The sequence below is a fragment of the Gallus gallus genome, chromosome 21 (genome assembly GCF_016699485.2).
Source record: "Gallus gallus isolate bGalGal1 chromosome 21, bGalGal1.mat.broiler.GRCg7b, whole genome shotgun sequence".
NCBI lineage: Eukaryota > Metazoa > Chordata > Aves > Galliformes > Phasianidae > Gallus > Gallus gallus.
Genome location: NC_052552.1, coordinates 6,700,097 through 6,722,481, shown reverse-complemented (window position 1 = coordinate 6,722,481; position 22,385 = coordinate 6,700,097). Strand labels below are relative to the sequence as shown.

Here is a 22,385-nt window from a genome sequence, read left to right as displayed (position 1 = left end):
CAGATTAATCAGAACAAGTTGCTGGTATCTTTTGAAGGAGATAAAGGATTGGCATTAGCAAACTAGGTAGAACAAACAAACACCAATTTAAAGTTCATATCTTGAGGATTACTGTCTTTGAAGATTCATGTCAGCCAGCCTGTATCACTAGTCCTCCAATCGAGGATCAGAACAGGACAGGGTTTAGAGGGTTGACATACTGTAGAAAACCCCAACTGTGACTTGATAAAGCCCTCTCTGTTTAAGCAAGTTACCAGATCTAGATGGCTTCAGAAAGACTATCCAAAAACCACAGCTGCAAACTACAGGATAAGGTTTACTTATGCACAGTATAATAGAGCACTGAACTTCATCATCTGCCCTGGTAACACTATTACATTGCCAGAAGTGTAAAGTTTAGAGTAACCTGAAGTTTATGGCATGGCTTCACTCAGTCTAACAGATTTGGATGCACCACAGTGTGCTTCAGGGGCTTAAAAGGCCATCTGGTAATTAAGGCTGGTGGAATTCAGGTCTCCAGCGAAGGCAATCTGCACAAACCAAGTCTCAATGTGAGGACAGCAGAGTTGCAGAGTGCCTCCAACAGCACAAGTCTCTTCTTACACGCAGAAGGAAGTATACAGTCAACTAAAACCAACATCACTTGGAATGCTAGCTTAGAGTATTTCCATCTGCTCTTAATTATGATAAGATGCTGGAAAAGGTATGCATTGAATAGATGGATTAATCAAGGTAAACCAAGTTAACTATGGCTAGGAGACACATCAAATTAAAGGACACCAGCAATCAACCAGGTTACATCATCAGAGCTGTTCCTAATATTTTAACCAGGGAGGAAAACAAATTCTAAACAAAGAAAAGCTACAGGGCCCTTCCATCATCATCACATCTCAGATCCATGGGTTTCCAGACAGAAGCATACATGCCTCTCAGTTAAATTTCCTGCTAAGACAACAGCACTATCGCCTGTACCATCAGAAAACTGAAACCATAAATTGTAGTTATGTCCTTTTGCTTTGTGACAGGTGAACAAAGAAACACTTGACTCCTACTTACCTTGATGGCCTCAGTTAAAATAGCATCCATCTTCGGACGTGAAGTGGCAGCCATCTGAGTTTGTTTCTGTGCCCTAGCCAGCTGGCTAGCAGAAAGAGTAGCCCACGCAGGAATGGTCTTTTTCACCTTCTTCTCCTTTTCCTTAGACTGATCCTTATCGCTTAGGAAAAAATGCAAAACAATAATAAGATGGGACACTGTAAAACAATACAAGTACAACAACAAAAAAATACGCCCAGAACATTTAACACTGAATATACTTCTTCCTGTGAAAAACAGGCACCTTTTTTTTTTTTTTAGGGACACATCCTATATTCTCCATCTCTCCCATAATCCTTTCCATCTACAGAACCAGTCTTTCTCCTACCCAAATTCCTAAGTTCAGCACTAAGCAAGCCTTACTCCTTTTTGGTTTCTACTGAGGACTTGGTTTCCCCCTTCTCTTCATTCTCAGGTTCCTTTGGCTGTTCTGCTTCACTGGGTGCAGCAGCAGGCAGGGTTTCATTCTCTTGTTCTTCTCCAGCAGAGGCAGATTCCTCAGAAGTGGCTTCTGCATCTAAAATATGCAAAAATGCATCAGGTTACTATCCAAAACTAGCCCCTGCTCTTTGTGAAGGTGGAGGATTAAAAAAAAAGAAAAGCACTAACACATCCTAAAAAAGATTTCCAACCTATTTCTTTGCTCTAATTTTAAGGGGTGATTTGAATTTAAGTAAGAAAGTGAACATAGGTACTGAAAGAGCTTCAGTATGGTGCAACCAGCCATCAAATGCCAGAATCAAACAACATCACACAGTATTTTCACAATGAACTAATTCCCCATCCTTCTCTTAACTTCTGGATGTTACTGTTGCAATCACCCCCCATCACCATGCCTACAGGTGAGGAGGGGAGGAAGAAGAAAAAAAAAAATCACTATCATGGAAATGGAAGCTTTTCCCCTAGGTCAAGTTTTATGCATTTTAACTCAAAAAGGTGCAGAACCATACAATTCTAAAAGAGATTAGAGAAGGTAAGCATAAACAGCTTTGTTTACAACAAACGTATCTTTAAACATTGCTTTTTCAGCACTACATGTTGTGGCAACTGAAGGATTTTAATTATTCAATCCCATTTGTCCAGATCTGGCAGAGCTTTAGTCTGCATGCGTATCAGCAGTAGCACTTGTCTCTCAGCAGGATCAAATCCAGTCAGAAACCAACTTACCAAGCAAATTACGTCAAGCACATCTACCAAAGAGCAGGCCTTAAGGGACTGGCCTGCCTAATGGGAAACACGCGAACAGAATTACAGTCATAGAACTGCTCAGGTTGGAAAAGACCTCTAAGGTCATCAAGTTCAACCACAACCTAACCAAATATAAACTGCTGCTACCCATTGCTTGGCTAAAGAGCTGTCTGTCACAATGCCTTTGTGCACTGCACTGGTTTTCTGTCTTTGAGAAGAAGCTTAAGCATTACTACTCCATTCCTGTGCATAACTTTCCTCCCATGAAAGCACTACATTTAAAATTTAAATGTGTATTAATAGTTGTTTTCCTAGGTAATGTACAGAGTTATCCCACCAATGAGAACAAACTCACTGAAACTTAATGACTGGATTGATGGGCCAAGGTTAACTGTATGAGTTTCAATAGGGCCAAGTGTTGTTGTGACCAAAATGCAGGACCCAACCCCAGGCAATCCTACAGGCTTGGGGAGAAGTGGCTGGAAAGCTGCCTGATGGAAAGGGACCTTGGGGTACTGATGCACAGTTGGCTGAATATGAGCCAGCAGTGTGCTCAGGTGGCCAAGAAGGCCAATGGCATCCTGGCTTGTATCACGAATGGTGTGGTGAGCAGGACGAGGGAAGTCATCCTGCCCCTGTACTCGGCATTGGTGAGGCCTCCCTTGAGTGCTGTGTTCAGTTTTGGGCATCTCAGTATAGAAAGGACATGGAGGTGCTGGAGCAGGTCCAAAGAAGGGCAACAAGGCTGAGGAAGGGCTTGGAGAATGTGCCCCAGAAGGAGAGACTGAAGGAATTGGGGCTGCTTCGTATGGGGAAAAGGAGGCTGAGGGGACACCTTAGTGCTCTCTTCCAATACCTGAAAGGTGCTTACAGCAGAGCGGGGCTGGTCTCTTCTCACTGGCGACTGGACAAGGGGAAACGGCCTCAAGTTGTGCCAGGGTAAGTTTAGGTTGGATATCAGGAAAAACTTCTTTACAGAGAGGGTTGTTAAGCACTGGAATGGGCTCCCCATGGAGGTGGTTGAGTCACCATCCCTGGATGCGTTTAAAAACCATTTGGATGTGGTGCTCAGGGACACGATTTAGCAGAGGGTTATTAGTTATGGTAGTATGGTTGGGTTGTGGTTGGACTCAATGATCTTTAAGGTCTTTTCCAACCTGAGTGATTCTATGAAAATTATACTGAAATGACACATTCTGAGAAACCAAGATGAAGCTGCTGAGATCAGACATGTTAATTAATACCAGGCTTTATTACATGGTGTGGTAAAACACTTCTGTTCAGGAAAATAAAAATAATTGAACACTTAGGTTTTGCAACCACTAATTCCTCCTTTCTATTCCAAGCCGTTTTCTTAACACTACTGAAAATTCCCAATTTCTACCTTTGTTCAGAAGAACATGCAAGCCTAGACGAGATGATATCTAGCTATGTTTTCATATTAAGAGTGTCAAGGCTTTGCCACAGGGTTATGACGCACAAACCAAGTGACTTCCCACTAAGAAGTGTACAATATTTCCAGCAAGCCAAGAACAGCCTGTAAAAAGGAGGCAATTATTAGGATTTTAAACCACTGCTGTAAGATTTTTTTTGGCAACTTCAGCATCCAAGCCTATGCTTCGGTACAACACCATGGTTGGCTACAACAACCCAGTAGAGAATTGTTACAGTACCTGCTTTCACCTCTTCACCACCTTCAGCAGGTTTGCTTTTGGGAGGAGTTTCTCGCGAAGAATTAACAGAGCGGCGGATCGGCATCGTGTCGTCTTCAGCTTTCTACAAAAAGCATTTATGAGTCAGTACAGATACTGGGAAAACTCAGAAAGCTTTCGAGTTGGGATTCAAGTAAATCAAAGCAGCATATGTAGAAATATTTTAGTTATGTTCATATATTTCAGAATTTTCAAGACAGTAATATCCAGCCCAGCACCTTTGAAGTAGACCAGGAGAGGACAGCTTTGCATTTTATAGTTAGAAAATAAATAAATTTTCATTCCACATTAAATGAGATGAGCATTCAGGGATTTTGACAACTGCAGCATCTCAGGAAAAGCAGGGAAAGGGAAAGACAGCACCTAGAGGGTTTATTGGGCTCCCAATGGAGTTCCCTAGAACCAGGAGAGAAAGAGTACGATGAAAACTTCAGCAGGAGTGGAAGTCAATGACTGATCCAAGGGCAAGCCTGGAGAATGGGTCAGCCCCTACCTCACTTAACTTGTCCGTGTGGATCAGCTGAGTTCCCGTTAAGAGTGGAAGCGCCTTATGATGCACGGGTTCAGCTTCAGACAGATCAGTCGCCATTTAAAATTATTTCTAGCCCCAAGTGCACGTAACACTGTGGAGCCCCAGGTTTTAACCCCAAGGACTTTTTCCTAACGGCTTTCACAGTGCAGTGAGGAGTCAACCTAAAGTACAGAAAAGATGTGGTGTGAAAATTAACAAAACGGAAATATCTACGTGCGCGTATCTAGCAAACTAAAGATTGAAAAGAATAAATGACTTACAGCTCATGGCTAACATAACTGACAATCAACACTGGCATTCAACAGAGATGCTAAAACATGTACACAAACTTGAGCACTTATGGTTGTAGCAGAAATGGCAAAAGCATAAGCCAGACCTGCAGCCTGCTCCATTACACATATCTGAAAGAATAAAGATGCTATTTAAATTAACAGGAAGCATTAACAAAGAGTAGTCATTGCACCGTGCTTCAAGCCAAGCAATGAAGTAACTAAACTAATAAGCCATCCCCTTCAGGGAAAAGCATGCCCTCATACACTGACACAACTTCTGTTAGCCTAAGGAATTAAACTGTTTAACCTGCTAGGCAGAAAATAAAACAACAGGGACCCTTCCAAATTAAACCCCATGCAACATAAAGAAATGCATGAATCCTTGAATGAGAAAACAACCATCAAAACCTTTGACAAAAAAAGGTTAAAGCTTTACAAGACTCTCCTCCAAACATGAGCACAGTCATGGACACCAATGGATTATGCTGACCAAGCCTCACTCACCCCTTACCATCATCCTACCGCACTATCCCAGCCTCTCCTACTGCTGCCCATCCACCTAGCTCAGCCTCTGAAGGAGGGATGCTCCTCCACACATACTGCCAACTCGAGGCCTTACTTTGTCACCCACTTCTCCTCTTCTCACCACCCCCCTTTAAAAGCCTCAAAAGCAACACCTCACTTCTGGCAAACCAGGGCCGCACTCGCCCTCCCTGGTCCAGTAGATTCAAGCTGCAGAGTGCCATCTTCCCTTCCTAATGGAGAAACAGCCAAACACTCCCAACCACTAATTCTCCACGTTTTCCTTCACTCTTGTCCTTTCATCACTCAGCAGCAGGGCTCCCCATGGACCATAGGGATTCTCTCCACACCAGTTACTGTCCCAGGCCGCCCAACACCTGGCTCATCTGCAGAGGGCACTGCTGTCACCCCCCAGGCTATGACTGCAGTGCCCATTCAGAACCCAACAGCATGGAAAGAGCGGAGCGCAATGTGTGTTAATTAAGGTAGGATAGCTTCGCAAGGGCTGACAACCAACAGGCAGCAAACTGCTTTCCCCAGATCATCAATTACTGATTAAAACTGATACATTAATAAACTTGAATGCTGACTGCACACATCTGTGGTACAGAGAAAGCAAAGCATACTATGTTCCATAGACAAAACAGATGAGATGAACTGATGACATGTCAGGATGGAAAAAGGAAAACTAACAGCCAGTTTGAACACATGAACCCAGCACTTCTTTATTTTGTGGGACTTTCCTTCCTCACTGGAGGAAAGAAAAGGACAGAATGAAGAATTCCATCAGGCTTCAGGTTGGAATCAAATGTTTTTTTTTCTAAGAAGAAAGACAGAACAGGAGATGTATTTAACACCCCAGCCTCACACAATGGATACTATGGCATCTTGGGAAGTGTCCCAGGCACTGCTTTTAAGGAACTGGAAAGTATTGTGCATGTTTTGCAGTTGTACAAATGTCAGACTGCACTCTGGAAGCGGGAAGAGGCCAAAAACCTCTCTGGATTCCTAGACTAGCTGAAATGATGGATTGCATTCAGTCTCAGCTCAAGGAGTGGAAAATCCAGGCAAAGGTGCAAGCAGGTTTACTATGAATCAATAAGAAAAATATCCCTGCACAGATTTCTTCCTGATCTATCAGCAAGCTGTTAAGAGGAAAAAAAAAAAAAAACATGAAATACCACTACAAAACCAGAGGTGTTAGGTGAGATGTGCATTTTGAACAGTATTTCAAGAGAGGATTTCCCTCACCATTTAACAGAGGAACTTTATTCACGTTAATCCAAGGCACAGCCCAACTGACTCCTTGAATTTCTTCTGGCCATAAGATTTTCCAGCTTATCTCAGACTGCGATCTCAGTCAAGGGAAAATGTTTTAGAATAAAATCAGGTCTCGAATGTGGCAAGCTGACCGTGGCACTGTCACAAATATCAAGTCACAGGCTCCTGGTTGCGTACCCAGGCCAGGTGGTCTGAAAGCAAATATGCCACAGAGAAACAAGAAAGCACATCCAACCCTGTGCTGGAAAGGGTGTCCCATTACTGCGACACAGCGTGAACACGGTGGCTGACAGCTCATAGACACAACGTGGTAGCGTGAAATACCCTGTGCAAGGTGTGCCCAGAAATCAGGGCAGATGGGCAGAAGAAATTCTTGCAGATTTGAAGGATGTGAAGTTGACAACCTTACAAGCAGGGCAAACAAGGACTGTTTATTACCAAAGAGGCTTAAGAAAGCAAAGTAAATGGATTTCAAAACAAGGCTACTATTTATCATGCAGTTATCTGCTACTTTCTGATGCTGTCTTGAGCAACTGAGCATTTAAACGTCTCAGAAGCCATAGGGAAAAAAAAGCACATGGAAACATCACTATTTCAGCAAAGCAAAAGTGAAAATCCAAACCAAACATGCAAAAATGTTACCTTCTGAACTGCAAGGCAGTCCACTTTATCAAGACTGCTGGCCCTCTGAAATCCTCAAAGCTCTTCCCTAGAAGTCCAGCTCAGGTGGAAGACACCCTACTGCAAATCCTTCAGCATCTACATCACCATAGAATATACCATCTTTGATAGAAACTTGCTCTACAGAACAGATCCATCAGAAGTTCTCAGCTGGTTGTCTCTCTCAGCCTGCTCTACAGAGATGTTCTAGCATTTACTGATCTCACTTCTGTTTTTGCAACTCACCAAGCAGCCTGCTGCCCCACTTAAATCAGACCAGCAGTACCAAGTCATGTTGAGCAGCCCAAAAACATGCAGAGAAATAAAATATCTGACTGCATGCAGAATACGAGTTAGTCCCATTTCTAATCCTTATTTGGCAACCTGCTCAGAAATTCACTCTTGTGAATTTCAGGCCGTGTGTCCCTTCACCACACTGTGCTCCCACCACCGCCACTCCATCAGAGCTCTGCAGGCACTGTCCCATCCAGAAGCAGCTGTTGCTCCTTGCAGTCACCACGCCATTTCCATTTCCTGGGAGGTGTCCTACTTAAACACACTCCTCAGTTAAGCTACAAGGGCTGTGCTCACAGCATTCCTGTGGTTGAGTCTCCCTGAGATCTGTTACAGGTTATCTGAGCCCCACGCTGCTAGCAGCATTATAAACCATCTTGTTTCAATTAAAGAACAGCACTGGTCCAATGCAAAGATCCAATAGCTCACCACTCAGCAGGCAAGAAATTATTTGGCTTGACTGGTATTACAGCTTCTTTCCACTGACTCCTTCCCTATAATGTTAAAATCCCAAACACATCAGGGTTTGAGGGAGCAAGAAAGCAGAAGACTTTCTCCTAGCACCTAAACACATGCATTCCTACACATGGACACCCAATGGCAAGAGGTTTTTGTTGTTGTTGTTGTTTTTGAAGTCTGAAGATAAATTTTCATTTCAGGGTAGCAATGAATTGAGCCCGCAGACCCCAAACACCACTAAACAGAAGCTGACTTGTACCTTGCCTATTCTGTTGAGCTCTACACAGCAACACAAAGATTAAATACCACCATTCTGCATGCACAGGTGCTGCTTCCATTTAAAAAAGCAATGCATTCCTGCAGTGAGATTGATGCTCTGCCTGCCCACCTGGGACCAAGCTCAGCACCTCTCCCTCTAGGATACACAGCAACTCAGAGCCAGCTCGGTCTCAACAGATGCTTATTAAAATAGAAGGAAAGAGCCATGCCTCAACTCTGCTATACTCCACCACCACACACACCAGCTCAATATAAAAAGAACTACAGGTTTCAGATTTTATCCATCCATCCTTGACCTGTACAGACAGGAAGAGAAGACTGCTTCCCCAGCCTCGATTATCTTCTCCCCTTATACTCAGCAGTAAATCTTCACGTCCAAACACACATACAGAGACAGACACTGGGAAACTTCAATTATGTCACTACCACACGTGGAAACTTGAAAAACTTCAGCTAAAGGATTAATACAGAGCAGAGTTCCTGCCTGCATAGCTGCATGAAAACAACCTCTCACTGCACTGATGCTCAAGACTGTGACAGGGCAACATGTTTTCAAAAAAAATTTTCAATCCATGATCTGGATTCTCCATGATTTCCTGCTGGGAGAGGCAACCAAAGAATGAAGCAGCCTACATTGGAGCACGCAAGCTTCAGCTTTCAGTTTACAGCAGGTGTAGCTCACAAACTTACAGCTATTCCAGCATGAAATCTGTTTCTGAGTTTCATCTAAGACGACAAAACTTCTTAATTCCGGGATCCAACATTATGAATTTTGACAAACCACTGACAACCAAATGAAAGTTCAGGCTGCTAACACTACACACCAGGATAAAAGCCTTTTATAGGCAGCACCCTCCATGCTTACAGTCTACATTTAACACCACCATACAAACCCTCCTAAGCTATGACTTATTCAGCCATCACTCATTATATGGTATCAGTGCTACCTGAGGAAAGCTACAAATTCCTGGTACTCTATACAGTCTACTCACACCTCGTATTAGAGTCCATTAATGTAAAACTCCTCACATTCCCTCTCAAGGAAGTTAAAATCCTCAAGAACAGCCTGGCTCATTTCTAGCAAAACTCTGGCAAAAGAAACACGTCAGTTTCTACTGACAGGGAAAACTGGAGGGGAAAAAAAAAATCAAAACATGTTCTGGAGAGAAAACTAACTGCAGCAGCTACAACCTGAGGGAAGTGCAACACTTCCCCCTCCTCTCACCCCCTGTGCACACAGTTTATTAACAGGAACGCTTCTGAAGCTCTTCAGCAGCTCCTCAGCTCCATCAGAATTGCTGCTGGCCAAGCGTTCCTTAAAGATGCTAAAAACACTATTTGCAGTAGAAACAAACAAAAGAAACCACACGCCTGAACGACCACAGAGTGGCTAAGATCCGATAAGGGCTCACTAACCCGAAGATCCCTCAGTGGCCGAGGGAGACTCCCGAAATAACCTGCGAAACAGCGAAGAGGCCAGCTAACTGTCAGCCTGCAAAAGCAGCGAACACACCCACCGTCCCGTTATCCAACTTTCCCTCTCCTCCAGCATGGGCTGAGCTGCCCTCTGTGCTCTGCAAACACCCGCGACTACAGAAACGGTTACAAAACAGGCGGGAAGGGCTCGCTAAGGGCCCTGGGGAGGCGACATCCTCCTCCTGGAGCTGGGGGGAGCCGCCTCGCCCCGCACCAGCCGCTACACCGCTCTCCTGTCAGGGATACGGCAGCACAGCGCGGGATGCGCGGCCTGCCGGGGGGAAAGCACGGCCCGCAGCAGCGCGGGGACCCGCGGCTCCCTTCGGGCACGGAACGCCGAGCCCGCGGCCCCGGAGCGCTGCGCTCCTCCGGGCTCTAAGAATCGAGTTAGCGGAGGAAAATAAACGGAACGGTGGGGGAAAACGAACAGGCGGCGGTGAGGCGGCGCTGGGGCCCGGCTCGAGGCCTGCACGAGCACCGGGCGGGAGCAGCGGGCCGGGCCGGGCCGCGCCGCGACACCCCCCACGGCGAGGCCTATCGCGACACGACACGGCACGGCGCTGAGGGCAGTTCCGGCAAGCCGCCTCCGCGCCCCAGCGGGCCGCCCCCCCTCCCCGCGGTGCGGCGCGGCGCCGGGCGGGGCCGGCCCTCACTCACCAGCGGGCCCAGCGGACACAAAGCGGCCCTCTAATGGCGGCGGCGGGGGAACCGGCGGGGGAGGGGCGGGGGGGGCCGGGGCAAAGGGGCGGGGGCGGGGCGAGGAGGCGGGGCCCCGCCGGGTGATGGGCGGGGCATGGTGGAGCCGCCGGCCAATGATGAGCCGCGGGCATTTTTCGAACGCGGGGCGCTCTCCCCCTTTCCCTCCCTCTGCCGTGGATGTGGATGTGGGTGTGCGCGTGCGCGGCGCCTTCCCGCCCAACGCTGTGCTGAGGTGTTTCCCGCCTCGGCCTCCTGAGGGTGCTGGAGGGCCTCGCGCTCGCTCCGTGGCCTGCAGCCTTACCCCCTCATTTCTTTCTCACGTTCCTTCAGGTTGCCCTTTCCCGGTTTGGTTTTTTTTTTGTGTGTGTGTGTGTGTGTTTTGTTGTTGTTTGTTGTGTTTGTTTGTTTTCCCCTGGCCTCTCTGCTTTCCCTTACCAGAGTTCAGGGTGCCTCCGGTCCCACCCACCCCCACTCTCAGGGCAGCCAGCACGCCTCATGGACACTTCTACACACAGCTGGCAGGCCACGGTGTCTTCCCGGAGCCTTACAGTGTGTGGTTCCCAATGTCACAAAGCTATTCCTCTCACCAGTTGGTTTCTCAGCTATGTTTCCTACCCCTAGCCCTCTGCTGGCACCAGTGACATGGGGAAGGCACTCAGGCCTTCATTTGGGCACCAGCACCCAACAGCCACACCATGAGCACTCCTCTAAGAGGCGCTTAAACCATCCACAGTGCAGTGGAGGTATTTGGTTTTCACACTGATTGTTTCTTGTCTAAGCTGCTTCTACCTTTCTCCCTTAGGTGGCTGCTACACCTGAGAGCGTCTCTGCCCAAAGCCGGCTGCTGTGACTGAGGTCATCTTCTCCACCCCAGCCTTTCTCCCTGGTTTTTTGCTTTCTTCTTTGTCTCCTACACTGAACAGCCTTAGCCAGATGGTTCCACTTTGCCAAACATTCCTTCTTTTCTTGTGAGTGCGGAATAACCACAGCGCAGCTGCACAGCAATGTGTTCTTTGGCCTTTCCCCCCAAGCGGTGCCTCTCTGGCAGGAGGGGTGGGATTAGGAGGAGAGGGAGCAAGAGAGAACATGCTGCTTTGCTGAAGACTTTTAAGACACGATGAAGGAAAAGATGAAATCACCCCAGCTGCCCTCCCCTTGCTCACTGCAAGCCTTTGTGCAATACTCCAGCACCTGCACTTGCCGACCCACAGGGCTGCACTGAGACACAAGCAGAGGAGGAGAAAGGCTTTTGTTGTCTCTCTCCATCTCTCTCTCTCTCTCTCTTTTTTTAATATCTCTAAATCCTCCCCAGAGGGGAGCTGTGGGCCCTGTGCATTCCTTACAGCCACATGCCTGCCTGACCACAGCGGGCTGGGAAGCCTGCAAAAATACTGCGCCTGGGCAAGGCAGCTGCATCCCACAGAGGGAGCATGGCGCTGCTCAATCTCCTCTCCTCTCCACCCCATTTTCTGGGTGGGCCGATGTTGTTCCCTCCCCCCATTCATATGGTGTATCACACTGAGAAGAGTGAAGCTTTGGGAACCAGGGTGACCTTGCCTGCATTGGTGAGGATGCACAGGAGGAAGGGAGCAGTGCAGGACAGAGAAATTGCCATCAAACTGTGATTGTATACAGCACTATCATCATCATCAAATACTTTTAATAAGTGCTAAGCACTTTCAGTCCCTTTTCTAGCCCTCCCAGGTGCCATGCAATAGTATGAACCTCAGCTGGTTCATGGATTTTTTTTCCCTTAAAATTGTTTTTGATTTTGATTGCAGCCCTAAAGCTTCTACAAATTTGCCTGGAGCTTTGGGTTTTGACAGCACAGTTCAGCCTGCAGTTTAAACCAGGTCATTTAGCTATTGCTACTGTTTAGATGAGTATCCATAAAATTTGCGTGTCGAGTGATTTACCATTTCCACCCCATATCCTTTAGAGACTTTCTAGACCAATGCCACATGTTCTTTTTCTACTGGAAACATGAAACCCATTGTACTTCTGGTCTCAGTACCTCCATTCCAGGGGTCACAAGCCTTTTTGTTTACTTTCTTACCATACACCAACTAATGTTTTCCCCATTTTGCCACAATTTTTATATATATATATATATGTATGTATGTATAAATTTAATAAACACATCACCCATGTTGTTGAACAGCTCACCACCTCATAGGGAACAAAACAGAAGATTATCACTACCCGTGTCGTGGTGTGCTCTCTACACGCTGAAATCAGCTTCTGCTGCTATGTTCACGATCCTGCTGGCTAAGTGGGTATAGTGTCTTTGTCACCAAATTCTGTTTTAACATTGGCCTGCAGCTTCAAACTTCATTGCTGATTATATTTAGGCCTTGCCTCTGGTATCCTTACCTCACTTTGGCAAATTTGTTTTCCACTTTTTTACCTTGCCTTTCACATTTGTTTTGTAAAACCAGGGAGAATGTGAGTCTTTTTCGATTTCATTCCACATCTAACTGCAAGCAGGCTGGGGAACTCCTTCCTATTGCTTCGTTCTTTCATCCCTCGAGCTCCATGTTCTTCTTCAGCTTCTTGTGCTTTGAGAAACAAATCAAAGATTCCCCAAGAAGTCTTCATCAAATTGGGTAGCATGTGTCTACTGATTCTTCCTTTTAAACCTGTTTCTCCCTGAGTGTGTCTCTGAGGAAGGTAATTTGGAGTTTGATGTAACCTTGAGGCTAAGACAAGCTGTAACAGAACCAGCCTGTTGTTGCTGGCAGCGCTATTTGATGGGAGTCAGGCTGTGCCATTTTGAGTGTATGGCCACAGCAGCTAATTTCACAGTAAACATTCCAAGGAAGCTCACAGAGGGCTTGAGCAGGACCCTTGCTCTTCTGCCTTGAGGTTTCTGTTCAGCAAGCGGCATGCCTGGCTGTGAAGGGAGAGCCTGGTTGATGTTTTCAGCTTAACACAGATAACAGGCAATGGTGTTGAGTATAGCTATCCCAAGGCCATCACAAACTCAAAGCATTTAATTAATGTGGGTCTCACATCAATATGAGAGACTACCTTGGGCTGAGTGAAGCCCCTCTGCAGCATGCAAAAGTATGAGGTGATGAAGGACTTGTCTGCTTCACAAAATGGTGTCACTATTCCCACAGATCCTGGACAGCACATACAGTTCTTGACTTCTAGAACAAATGATGTGATGTTCTTTAACCACAGCTTTGTACTTTGTTGCCATTCTGGGCATGTTTGGCTGCTTTACCAACTGTACATCTGTTATGATTGCCAGAACAACTTAGAATTCTCTTCTAGCATACTGTGTTTGCTGTAACTGCAAAAATCACTCAATTTCTGCTTTCAAAAAATGCATATTCTCTGACACTTTGTGACCCTCCAGACACTACCTTTGATCTTTTCATCAGCCTCCAACAATTTTTTCGCCATACTTTTCCACTCCCACACTTCCAGACTGTTCCACATTCCACTCCCAGCTGATCTCTGTTGCTCCTCCTAATACCCATTAGGGATAATGGGATAAATAAACAGCTAGCTTTTCTTTTCAAACCCTTTCCAATTTTCCAACCAATCTGCTTACTTTTGAACTTGCCCACTCGTTTTCATATTAGTTCCTAACGAATGAATAAAAATATGATAAAAAATACCAAAGTTTGATCTCTTCCGGAGCCAAGATGGGTTTTTATGTATGGCAGAAACGTACCTGCCACTGGAACTGGCAGAAATTTTGACCATAAAGAAAGGACCTTTCAGAAAAATGCTGTGGGCTAAGTAGCCTCCACAGGCTGCTGCTTTTCTAGAGATGCCCTAATCTGAAATAGATCCTTATGACTAATGAGGCAGATATGGTCATCGCTGGGAAACCAGTGGCTGGAAGTTGTGCTTTTTCCATCACACTTCTGGCATTACAGCAGTGATTTATTTTACCCCAAGCTAGCAAGAAGAAACAGTGGCTCCCCTAAGCCAAAGACAGTTTGAAGTCAACCAGCTTGGCGTTTCACAGTAGGTCAACACACCTTTCCCAAAGCTGTGTGTCCCCATGGTTAGTTTCTGACAGTGGGAATGCTGTTCAGTTCCTTTAGTCTCTGAACCAAATACCATTTCAAATTGAAATTGGTTCGCAGCAGGCTGCGGCGCAGAGCAGGCAGCGGCTGTTCCTCTCAACCAGGCAGGTAATAACTTACTGTCAGGAACGCCTCCCGGCTGGGACACTTTTCCAGCTACAAAAGCTCATTTTTGGCTGCTGTGTGTGCACTGTGTGCCCCTGCTACCAGCAGCATGCCCAGCACACTCAGCGGCCTGGCTGGGCTATGGCCTTCACACTGGTCCTGCAGCTGTAACAGAGCAACAGCATGCCAGCAAGCCTTTCTAGGAAGACAAAACCCTTTGGCTGAGCAGGAATTTAAAGCATTTTTGGCGATAGCTCTTGCTCGAAGCATACAGTCAGATCTGGTGCTGGCTCACTTGTCTCTCCATGGGAAATCCTGTCGGCTGGCTCGTCTTTGACATTTGACAGCCATAGTCCAGGCTCCTGTTCAAATGAACTACCTTGTGATGGTGGAGGCAGCCAGCAGAATCGGATGTGTTCACCTTTTCTTGGAGGATGAGCATGTGCTCTGCAGAGAAGATCTGTGAAATTCTTTGTATTTGATGATTACATTGCATGAAAAAAGCATCTCATGTCAGCTGATCCCAAGGCAGACACTGATACTGTAAGAAAGCAATTCAGAGGAAGCAGCTGGGATAGGTTCTATCAGCCCACTGTTGTGTTGTCCTTTTGTGGCAGTTCACTGGAATTATTTCTGCCCTGAAGACCCAAAGCAGGGCTGTGCAGCAGGAGAACAATGCCATGGACTGTGCTCATCATCATAAGTTAATGTGGCAGCAGTGCCACAGCCCTGCAGAGCCTCCTCCCTTCTTAGGACCCCTTGTTCTGGTGCAGTACACAGGTACCCAGCACAACTCGGTCACGTACAACCAGGAGGTGGCCAAGACGGACAGCTCATTCATTTAAGTCTATCTTTACAGGCAGAGAGCATTTGCACCCAGCATTATTTCAGAATAGCTTATTCTGATGCATTGAAATTACCCGTTTTCCTCCACAGGTGAGACCCACAAGTACCAGTTGAAATGATCTTTTCAGCCCTTCTCTGCAGTGCTGTAGTAAAAGACTTCTAACAGTGCTCTCCTACATGTTAATGCTCTGCACTCCAAGCTTGGGAACTGTGCTTTGTGACAACATCTGCTATTAACCCTCACAGGGGGCTGGAACAAGACAACTAAGCATGCAAAAGGAAGGCTTTACTGTTTTCTCCTCTCACATTAATACAAAGATTTCCTAACTTCCTTAAAGCATTGATTGCCTTCCCCATGACCCCTTTCTCCCTTCCAGTTTGCAGTCACAGCACAAACATCCCTGCAGCTGGGACAGCAATGGCACAGTTGGACAAATTCCCCTTTGGAAAGCACTGAATGGAGCAGGAGCTGGTTTTATTTCTCTCTTCTTTTCAGTGCAATTTAGCAGCTGGAAGGGAGGGAGATAAACCAGCTCCACATGATGAAAACTTTCCATAGATCATGGTCAGGGCATCCCTACAGCTGCATTTAAATACGCAGGAGTTATTTCAGACATAACTGATTGTCAGGATAGGCGGTATGAAGAGCCCCGTGGAAAATACAAGGGTAGAAAACTTCTACTGAAGTTTCCTCAGATATGTGCGAGGGTTTAGTCATGCTGCTGGAAGCTGAGTGGGCTGATCAATCTCACACTTGCTGTGGTTGCTTGTCTGTCGCCATGCTTTTCCTGCCATGGCTCCTTGAGGATTATCTATCCACGGCGCTGGAGTGCCAAGCAGCCGCGCAGCCCTGGGCTCCATCCTACTGTTGCTGCAGTGTGCATGTGGCCCTCAGGCCTCAGAGCATTGCTCAGGGTTTCTATCAGCGTGTGGCCTTTCGCACACCCTGAGTTAGCACCTTATTAAAAGAAAGTGGCAGGTGAAGAGCTGGCGCTTCTGCTGATGTTGTTTGGCCAGAGATGCTACTCAGTTGGCCTAGGGTCAAGTAGCAGCAGAGAGCCAACATCTTCCAAAGAGCAGAAAGAGCCAAGATCTCCCTCCCAAGCACGTCATGTGGGAGCTCAGTGCTTGCTAGTCTGCCCTTCTGCCCCGTGCTTCCTCCTCAGCAGCCCTGACCAGACTCCCACCTCATGGCACCTCACCACCAGCACATCTACCTCTGGCCAACAGCCACCTCACCTAAAGGGAGCTGAGTGTCTTGAGGCTGCTCTGCAGTTATCACCATTTCCCTGGTGTGGTCTTCAGGGAAGCCGTGCGGGTACAAGAGGGTTATCATAGAATCACAGAATCATAGAATCTTGAGGTTGGAAAGGACCTATAAGATCATCTAGTCCAACTGTCCTCCCATTACCCTTGCTACCACAAGCCACTAAACCATATCTCGTAGCTCCTCATCCAGACGCCTCTTGAACGCTGCCAGGGACGGCGACTCCACCACCTCCCTGGGCACCCATTCCAGTGCCTGACCACCCTCTGAGAGAAAAAGTTTCTCCTAATGTCTAACCTAAACCTCCTCTGGCACAACTTGTGGCCATTTCCTCGGATCCTGTTATTTGCCTGGGAGAAGAGGCCAAACCCATCCTCATCACAGCCTCCCTTCAGGAAGTTGTAGAGTGCAATGAGGTCTCCTCTGAGCCTCCTCTTCTCCAGACTGAACAATCCCAGCTCCCTCAGCCGCTCCTCACAAGGCCTGTGCTCCAGACCGCTCGCCAGTTTTGTTGCCCTTCTCTGGACACGTTCCAGGGCCTCGATGTCTTTCTTGTAGTGAGGGGCCCAAACCTGAACACAGTACTCGAGGTGCGGCCTCACCAGTGCTGAGTACAGGGGGATGATCACCTCCCTGCTCCTGCTGGCCACGCTATTTCTAATGCAGGCCAGGATGCCATTGGCCCTCTTGGCCACCTGGGCACACTGTCGGCTCATGTTCAGCCAAGCATCAACCAACACCCCTAGGTCCCTTTCCTCTTCACAGTCATCCAGCCACTCATCCCCAAGCCTGTAGCGCTGCATGGGGTTATTGTGGTCAAAGTGCAGGACCCAGCACTTGGCCTTGGGTGTGGGTATGTGTGCCTGGTTTTGAGTTTGCTGCCTACAAAGCTGAACCCTCTCGCATCTGTGGAACAAACCAAATGCAAGGGACTGGTACCAGGGGCACAGCTGTACTAACTGTTCTGCTCTACAGTGAATGCTTCTGACAAACCAACAAGCTTCAGGTACCTTTGTCTGCAAAAAACTCGAGTTGGAACTCAACATACAGGAACAATCACAGCCACCCTTTTGGCAACCAGATGCCAACATCTACAGTTGGTTTTAAGGATTTTCTCAGAGGCCCTGCATTGTCTTTCTCAGAAGAAATGATCTGTAGGTTACAAACAGGGGTCACAGGGATGCAGCAGACTGGTAAGTTGCTATTAGCTTAAATCTGTCTTGTACATGCTGGAAAGCACCTCTACTGCCAAATCCCTTTTCCCAAATCTCTTTCCGTGAGCCTTTAGCTACCAGCTCTTGCACCAGGGAGTGATGGTCCTGGGCAAAATCACAACCACATCATGACTATTCTCATGACTGTTCTCACTTGCAGAGTACCTGCAACATCCCTGTCACAAGCTTTTGGGAGCTGCTGCCTCGTTTAGAAATGGAAAGCACTCAGGTGTGACCGTGAGTAGCACCGTGCCACAACCCACGTGACTCAGGAGCACCTCGGGCTCCTTGGCTCCAGTGCACACAGGGCACAGCTGAAACGCAGCCAGACTGGGCAGTTTTATAGGGAAAAAGCAAAAGGCAGAGCTGCACACCAAGGTCTATTTCTTGAGAAAAGTCTTGAGAAGATAAGGCTAAAAACTGAAATGAGGTAACACAAGAAGACACTGCAAGGTCTGTTATCTGCGTATTCCCTGACCTCATTCCTAGAAATGGCCGATGCAGTCCTGGAAACACTTTCCTAGAAAGAAACCAGCCTTAGGCACACACCTGGCCTGGATACTTTGAATGCTCCAGGTACAGGGACATTTTCAGCAAGGAAGACAAACAGAGACAGTGATGCATCTGCTCCTCCTTGCCTGCGCCTTTGATAGCACACACAGCACAAGAAGGGCTCCCAGCAGTGGAAATGGCTTTTAATGCATCTCTTTCCTGCTGAGCTGCATTAACTCCCTGCCATGTTCATGAGCCTGCCCAGGCGATGTGTTTAAATGCTTTGTAGGACCAAGATGGAAGGGGAAAAGAAAACAAACCACAAGCACTTAGTATTATTAGGGGATATCTGCTGTCCTCCCTGCTTACACTTTGCTGTATCACTAGGTAACAACACGCATGTATGTAGAATGAGGCTTCTGCAAATCAATCACGAGAAGAAAACTTATCATTATTAATTACCCTCTTTTCTGTTTCATGCATCTCTTACAGTTTTTCTCTTTTAACACCCTACAGGGAGGATGTGTTGCAAAGATCTTCATGGACCACTAGCTACATCCCAAAATCCATGCAGATTTAGAAGGCAACTGAAAAGCAGCTGCAGCCTGCAGGTAAGCAAGCAGCATGTGGCAAACAGAGCAAGGCGGGCAGAGGAAGCAATTTTGCTCCAAGGTTGGACCAGATGTGCTCCTTTTGGTGACATTTGTAGGAAGCTGAGCCTCAAGGCAACATATCCACTGCTGGAAGCCTATGCCCAGCGTATAAACTTCTTACATCACTCCATGTACAGATTTATTCCTCCAGCTTAAGAAGGTGTAAAAATTCCTGTGTTGCGAACACACCTTTTCAGAGCCTTTGGGTAATTCTGAAAACATTCTTAAAACCTCTGAAACCTTCCTTCCTGCTGCAAGACACTAACAAGGCAAGTTTCCACTCCCTAGGCACATTTACCATTACAGGCTCAAACAAGGAGGGGAGAGACTTTTCTCCTCTACCCATGTGCTCACTGATCCCCTTCCTTCCAGCAAGTGGTTTTCCAGCTCCTTCAGTCTGAAGATTCAAGCTCTCCAACATCCCTGCCCTTGCACGCTCTGATTCACATGAATGTTCAAAGGCTCCAGCAATTTCTACCTTTCTGATTCAATGCAAACAACACACAAATCACAGTCCTTGTGTAGCGGCACATGGCAGCTCTGGCATAGGACACACACATCCCCAGCAGGGTCTGAACACTGCCCACCTTCCAAGAGAAAATTCATCCGGTGTGAGTGCTGCACAACTTAGCAAATATTTGGCCTAATCTATACACAAACTCACATCTTAACTGAACTATTTCACTGCTACAAACCATCACATACCCACTCTTGTTCTGGCTCAAAAATTAGCTTTTGCAAGAAGAGCACACACACAACCCATAAAGCTTTACAAACCATCATGGAATGGTGAGCCCAAGGCTGGGGGTGGGGAGGGGAGCAGCTGTAGATGAGGAACTGCTGGGTGTTATACAGGCAGATACATACATATCCATATATTATGGGTGAGAAGTTTTTTGTTTTTTTTTAAATCTTTTTTCTTTTTCTTTTTTAACAAAACATCAGAGAAAAGTATTTTATTGTTAATTAAAAAAAAAAAAAAAGAACTGAACAATGCTCTAGTGTTTTAGGCCATGGATTCTCTAGCTCAGATGCATGGCATGGAACACACATTAACAGGGAAAGTGTCACACAGACATCTCCCCCTCCAGCCACAACCAGGTACCCTCCTCCCTTCCCCTTGGTGATCAAGTAACGTCCTTATGCGAGTACAGCAATTGTTTACATGTAAAAGTAAGATTAGGAAAGTATTTAATGTATTTTTTGCCTTTTTTTTTCTTGTTTTTCCTTTTCTTTTTCCCTTTTTTTTTTTTTTTTTTTTAAGATTAAAAAGAAGTGGTTTAGCAGCTGGAAAGAAAATAAGACAGCATCATGTGAGCAGCTAGCGCTGCACAGACCACCAGCAAATGCTCCACAGGTTACTCGTGGTCCACGGACCACAGTTCACAAACTACATGTCAGGGCTTCACAAACTCAATGACAGCAGACGCTTCTTCACGGTGAGAGCCAGCAGGTCAGCTTTGGTTGTTGATGAGAGACACGCAGGAGACTTAACGTGCTCAGCAGCAGCTCAGCTAGCACTCGGTGAGCAGGCCTCAGGCATCCCACGGGGTGGGCAGGGATGGGAAGAGCACTGTGTCGCTCGCTGCGCTTGTTCCACCTCTTGACTCTCGTCAGTCGCGTTCCTTTTTACCCTTCTGGGTTTTTCGGTTCCTAACGAACACCAGGGCAGCCAGCAGGTGTGGAGGAGAGTGCTGGGAGCTGGGCAGCAGCAGATGCACAAGCCACGGAGAAGGGCTCTCGGGGTTCTCTGCTTCAACAGCTGCAATCTCCGCAGTCGCTGCGTCGCAAGTCCCCAGCACAGCACCACTGTTCCACGTCGCACGAGGCACCGCGCTCACATGGCTGCAGAAACAGGCATGGCCCTGCGGCCCCCTGCAGCCTCACGGCAACACGCTGCGAGCAGCTGGGCCTAGCACTGCAGCAGCCGGCTGCTGTTGGCCATTAAGTTCTCTCTGCAGAAGAAGTCTCCCACGCAGCAACCCCCCACCTTTTTGTTGTAAAAACAATTGCTCTCACCCTTCTTTTTTTGGTAGACACACATACATACGCACACTATATGTACACAATTTGGAACTGAGGATCTACACAATGGAAAGGAAGCCAGCACCACTGAGATGGTGCACACATTCAGCAGCTGTCAAAGGAGAAGTCGTTTTACTTTCTTTTAAACTTGCAATGTTTGTCTTTATTTTGTTCTTTATATTTTGAAAGTGAAAAGAAATAGTATCCGAGTCAATTTCTTTTTTTCTTTTTTTTCTTTTTTTTTTTTTTTAAATATTTGTTCTATGTATTTACAAGCCTTAAAGTTGCTCTAAAGGTTCTGAAAGTATCACTAGTACTGTTTTTTTTTTTTCCCCAGGGTAGCACTGTTTTGAATGAGTTATTTTTGGAGCACTCTGGTCCGCAGCCGTTTTCTCAAATTCACTTCCTTCCGATCCAAGGTTATGCACTACGTTCTTTTACATTTCTGAAGCAAGCTGAGAGGCAGGCAGAAAAATCTGATGACAATAAAAAAAAAAAAGGATCTCTTCCTCACCTAGCTTACCCCAATCCCCCTGAAAAGTTTTGTCTATTTATCATGCTTTGAAACAAAACTGAGGTGCATACGAAGGGGAGGGAAATTTATTTCTCTGCTTTTTGTTCTATTATACAATTTGTTTACAGAAACTGCAAATTTAAAAATTACACTGGCATTTGCAGTCCTTAAAATAATAAATTAAAAGTTCTAAACTTTTTTTTTTTTTGCTAAACAGGTTTGTTTTGCTTTGTGTTTTTATGAGTCCTCGCTTAGAAAGAAAAGAAAAAAAAGATTAAAACAGAAAATATTTTCTATAAATAATACATGTATTTTGGTTTAGTGCTCCCGCCAGGTTTGAAGTTTACTGTTTTTTTTTCAAGTACCTTTTTTTTTTTTTTTTTCCTCCATGATCACCTTTGTGTTTATCTATTTTTACCTCTCCCACTCGTGCATGTGTGGGGGAAGGGGGGTCTGTGCGACAATTGGCCTTGCTGCACTGTGATTGGCGAAGACGTGAAACTTTTTAAAAAAATACTTAAATTGTTTTTTTTTTTTGTGTGGTTTTTTTTTTTTTTCCTGTATTTTAAGTTTTAATTATCTTCCGACTCCTCTTCGGCCTCCCGTAGCCACGTGAAGAATGCTGTGACAGATTTCAGCGCTACTCCTTTCCCGTTCTGCTCTGCTGGGTCCTTGCTGCTTTCCCACTTGTAGAAGGCATCCTCTGATATTACCTCTTCGTCATACAGGCAATCGAAAAACATCCGCAACAAAT

General features: G+C 46.2%; 2 protein-coding genes and 1 long non-coding RNA gene across 40 annotated transcripts in view; 1 reads left to right on the top strand and 2 right to left on the bottom strand.

Annotated features, from left to right (window-relative positions):
* The window catches only part of HP1BP3 (heterochromatin protein 1 binding protein 3), a 20,010-nt gene extending 9,527 nt beyond the window's left edge, over positions 1–10,483 (bottom strand). For 3 of the 7 annotated variants that reach the window (NM_001006560.2, XM_046903174.1, XM_040651202.2), the window contains exons 1-5: positions 10,428–10,483; positions 4,489–4,688; positions 3,957–4,059; positions 1,459–1,612; positions 1,057–1,216 (exon numbers count right to left, since the gene is read on the bottom strand). In NM_001006560.2, the coding sequence (NP_001006560.2) occupies positions 1,057–1,216; positions 1,459–1,612; positions 3,957–4,059; positions 4,489–4,584 (513 nt within the window). In that variant the 5' untranslated portion in view covers positions 4,585–4,688; positions 10,428–10,483. Of the gene's footprint in view, positions 1–1,056; positions 1,217–1,458; positions 1,613–3,956; positions 4,060–4,488; positions 4,689–9,710 lie in introns of all 7 variants that reach the window. The other 4 variants (XM_040651200.2, XM_040651199.2, XM_040651198.2 and 1 more) reach the window with 4 other exon arrangements.
* LOC121107400 lies at positions 10,397–20,391 on the top strand. Its single transcript, XR_005841485.2, has 2 exons — positions 10,397–10,799; positions 11,272–20,391. It is a non-coding gene; the product is annotated as an uncharacterized LOC121107400 (long non-coding RNA).
* The window catches only part of EIF4G3 (eukaryotic translation initiation factor 4 gamma 3), a 97,174-nt gene continuing 94,822 nt past the window's right edge, over positions 20,034–22,385 (bottom strand). For all 32 annotated transcript variants that reach the window (XM_015297265.4, XM_015297269.4, XM_015297266.4 and 29 more), the window contains one exon: positions 20,034–22,385. In XM_015297265.4, the coding sequence (XP_015152751.2) occupies positions 22,204–22,385 (182 nt within the window). In that variant the 3' untranslated portion in view covers positions 20,034–22,203.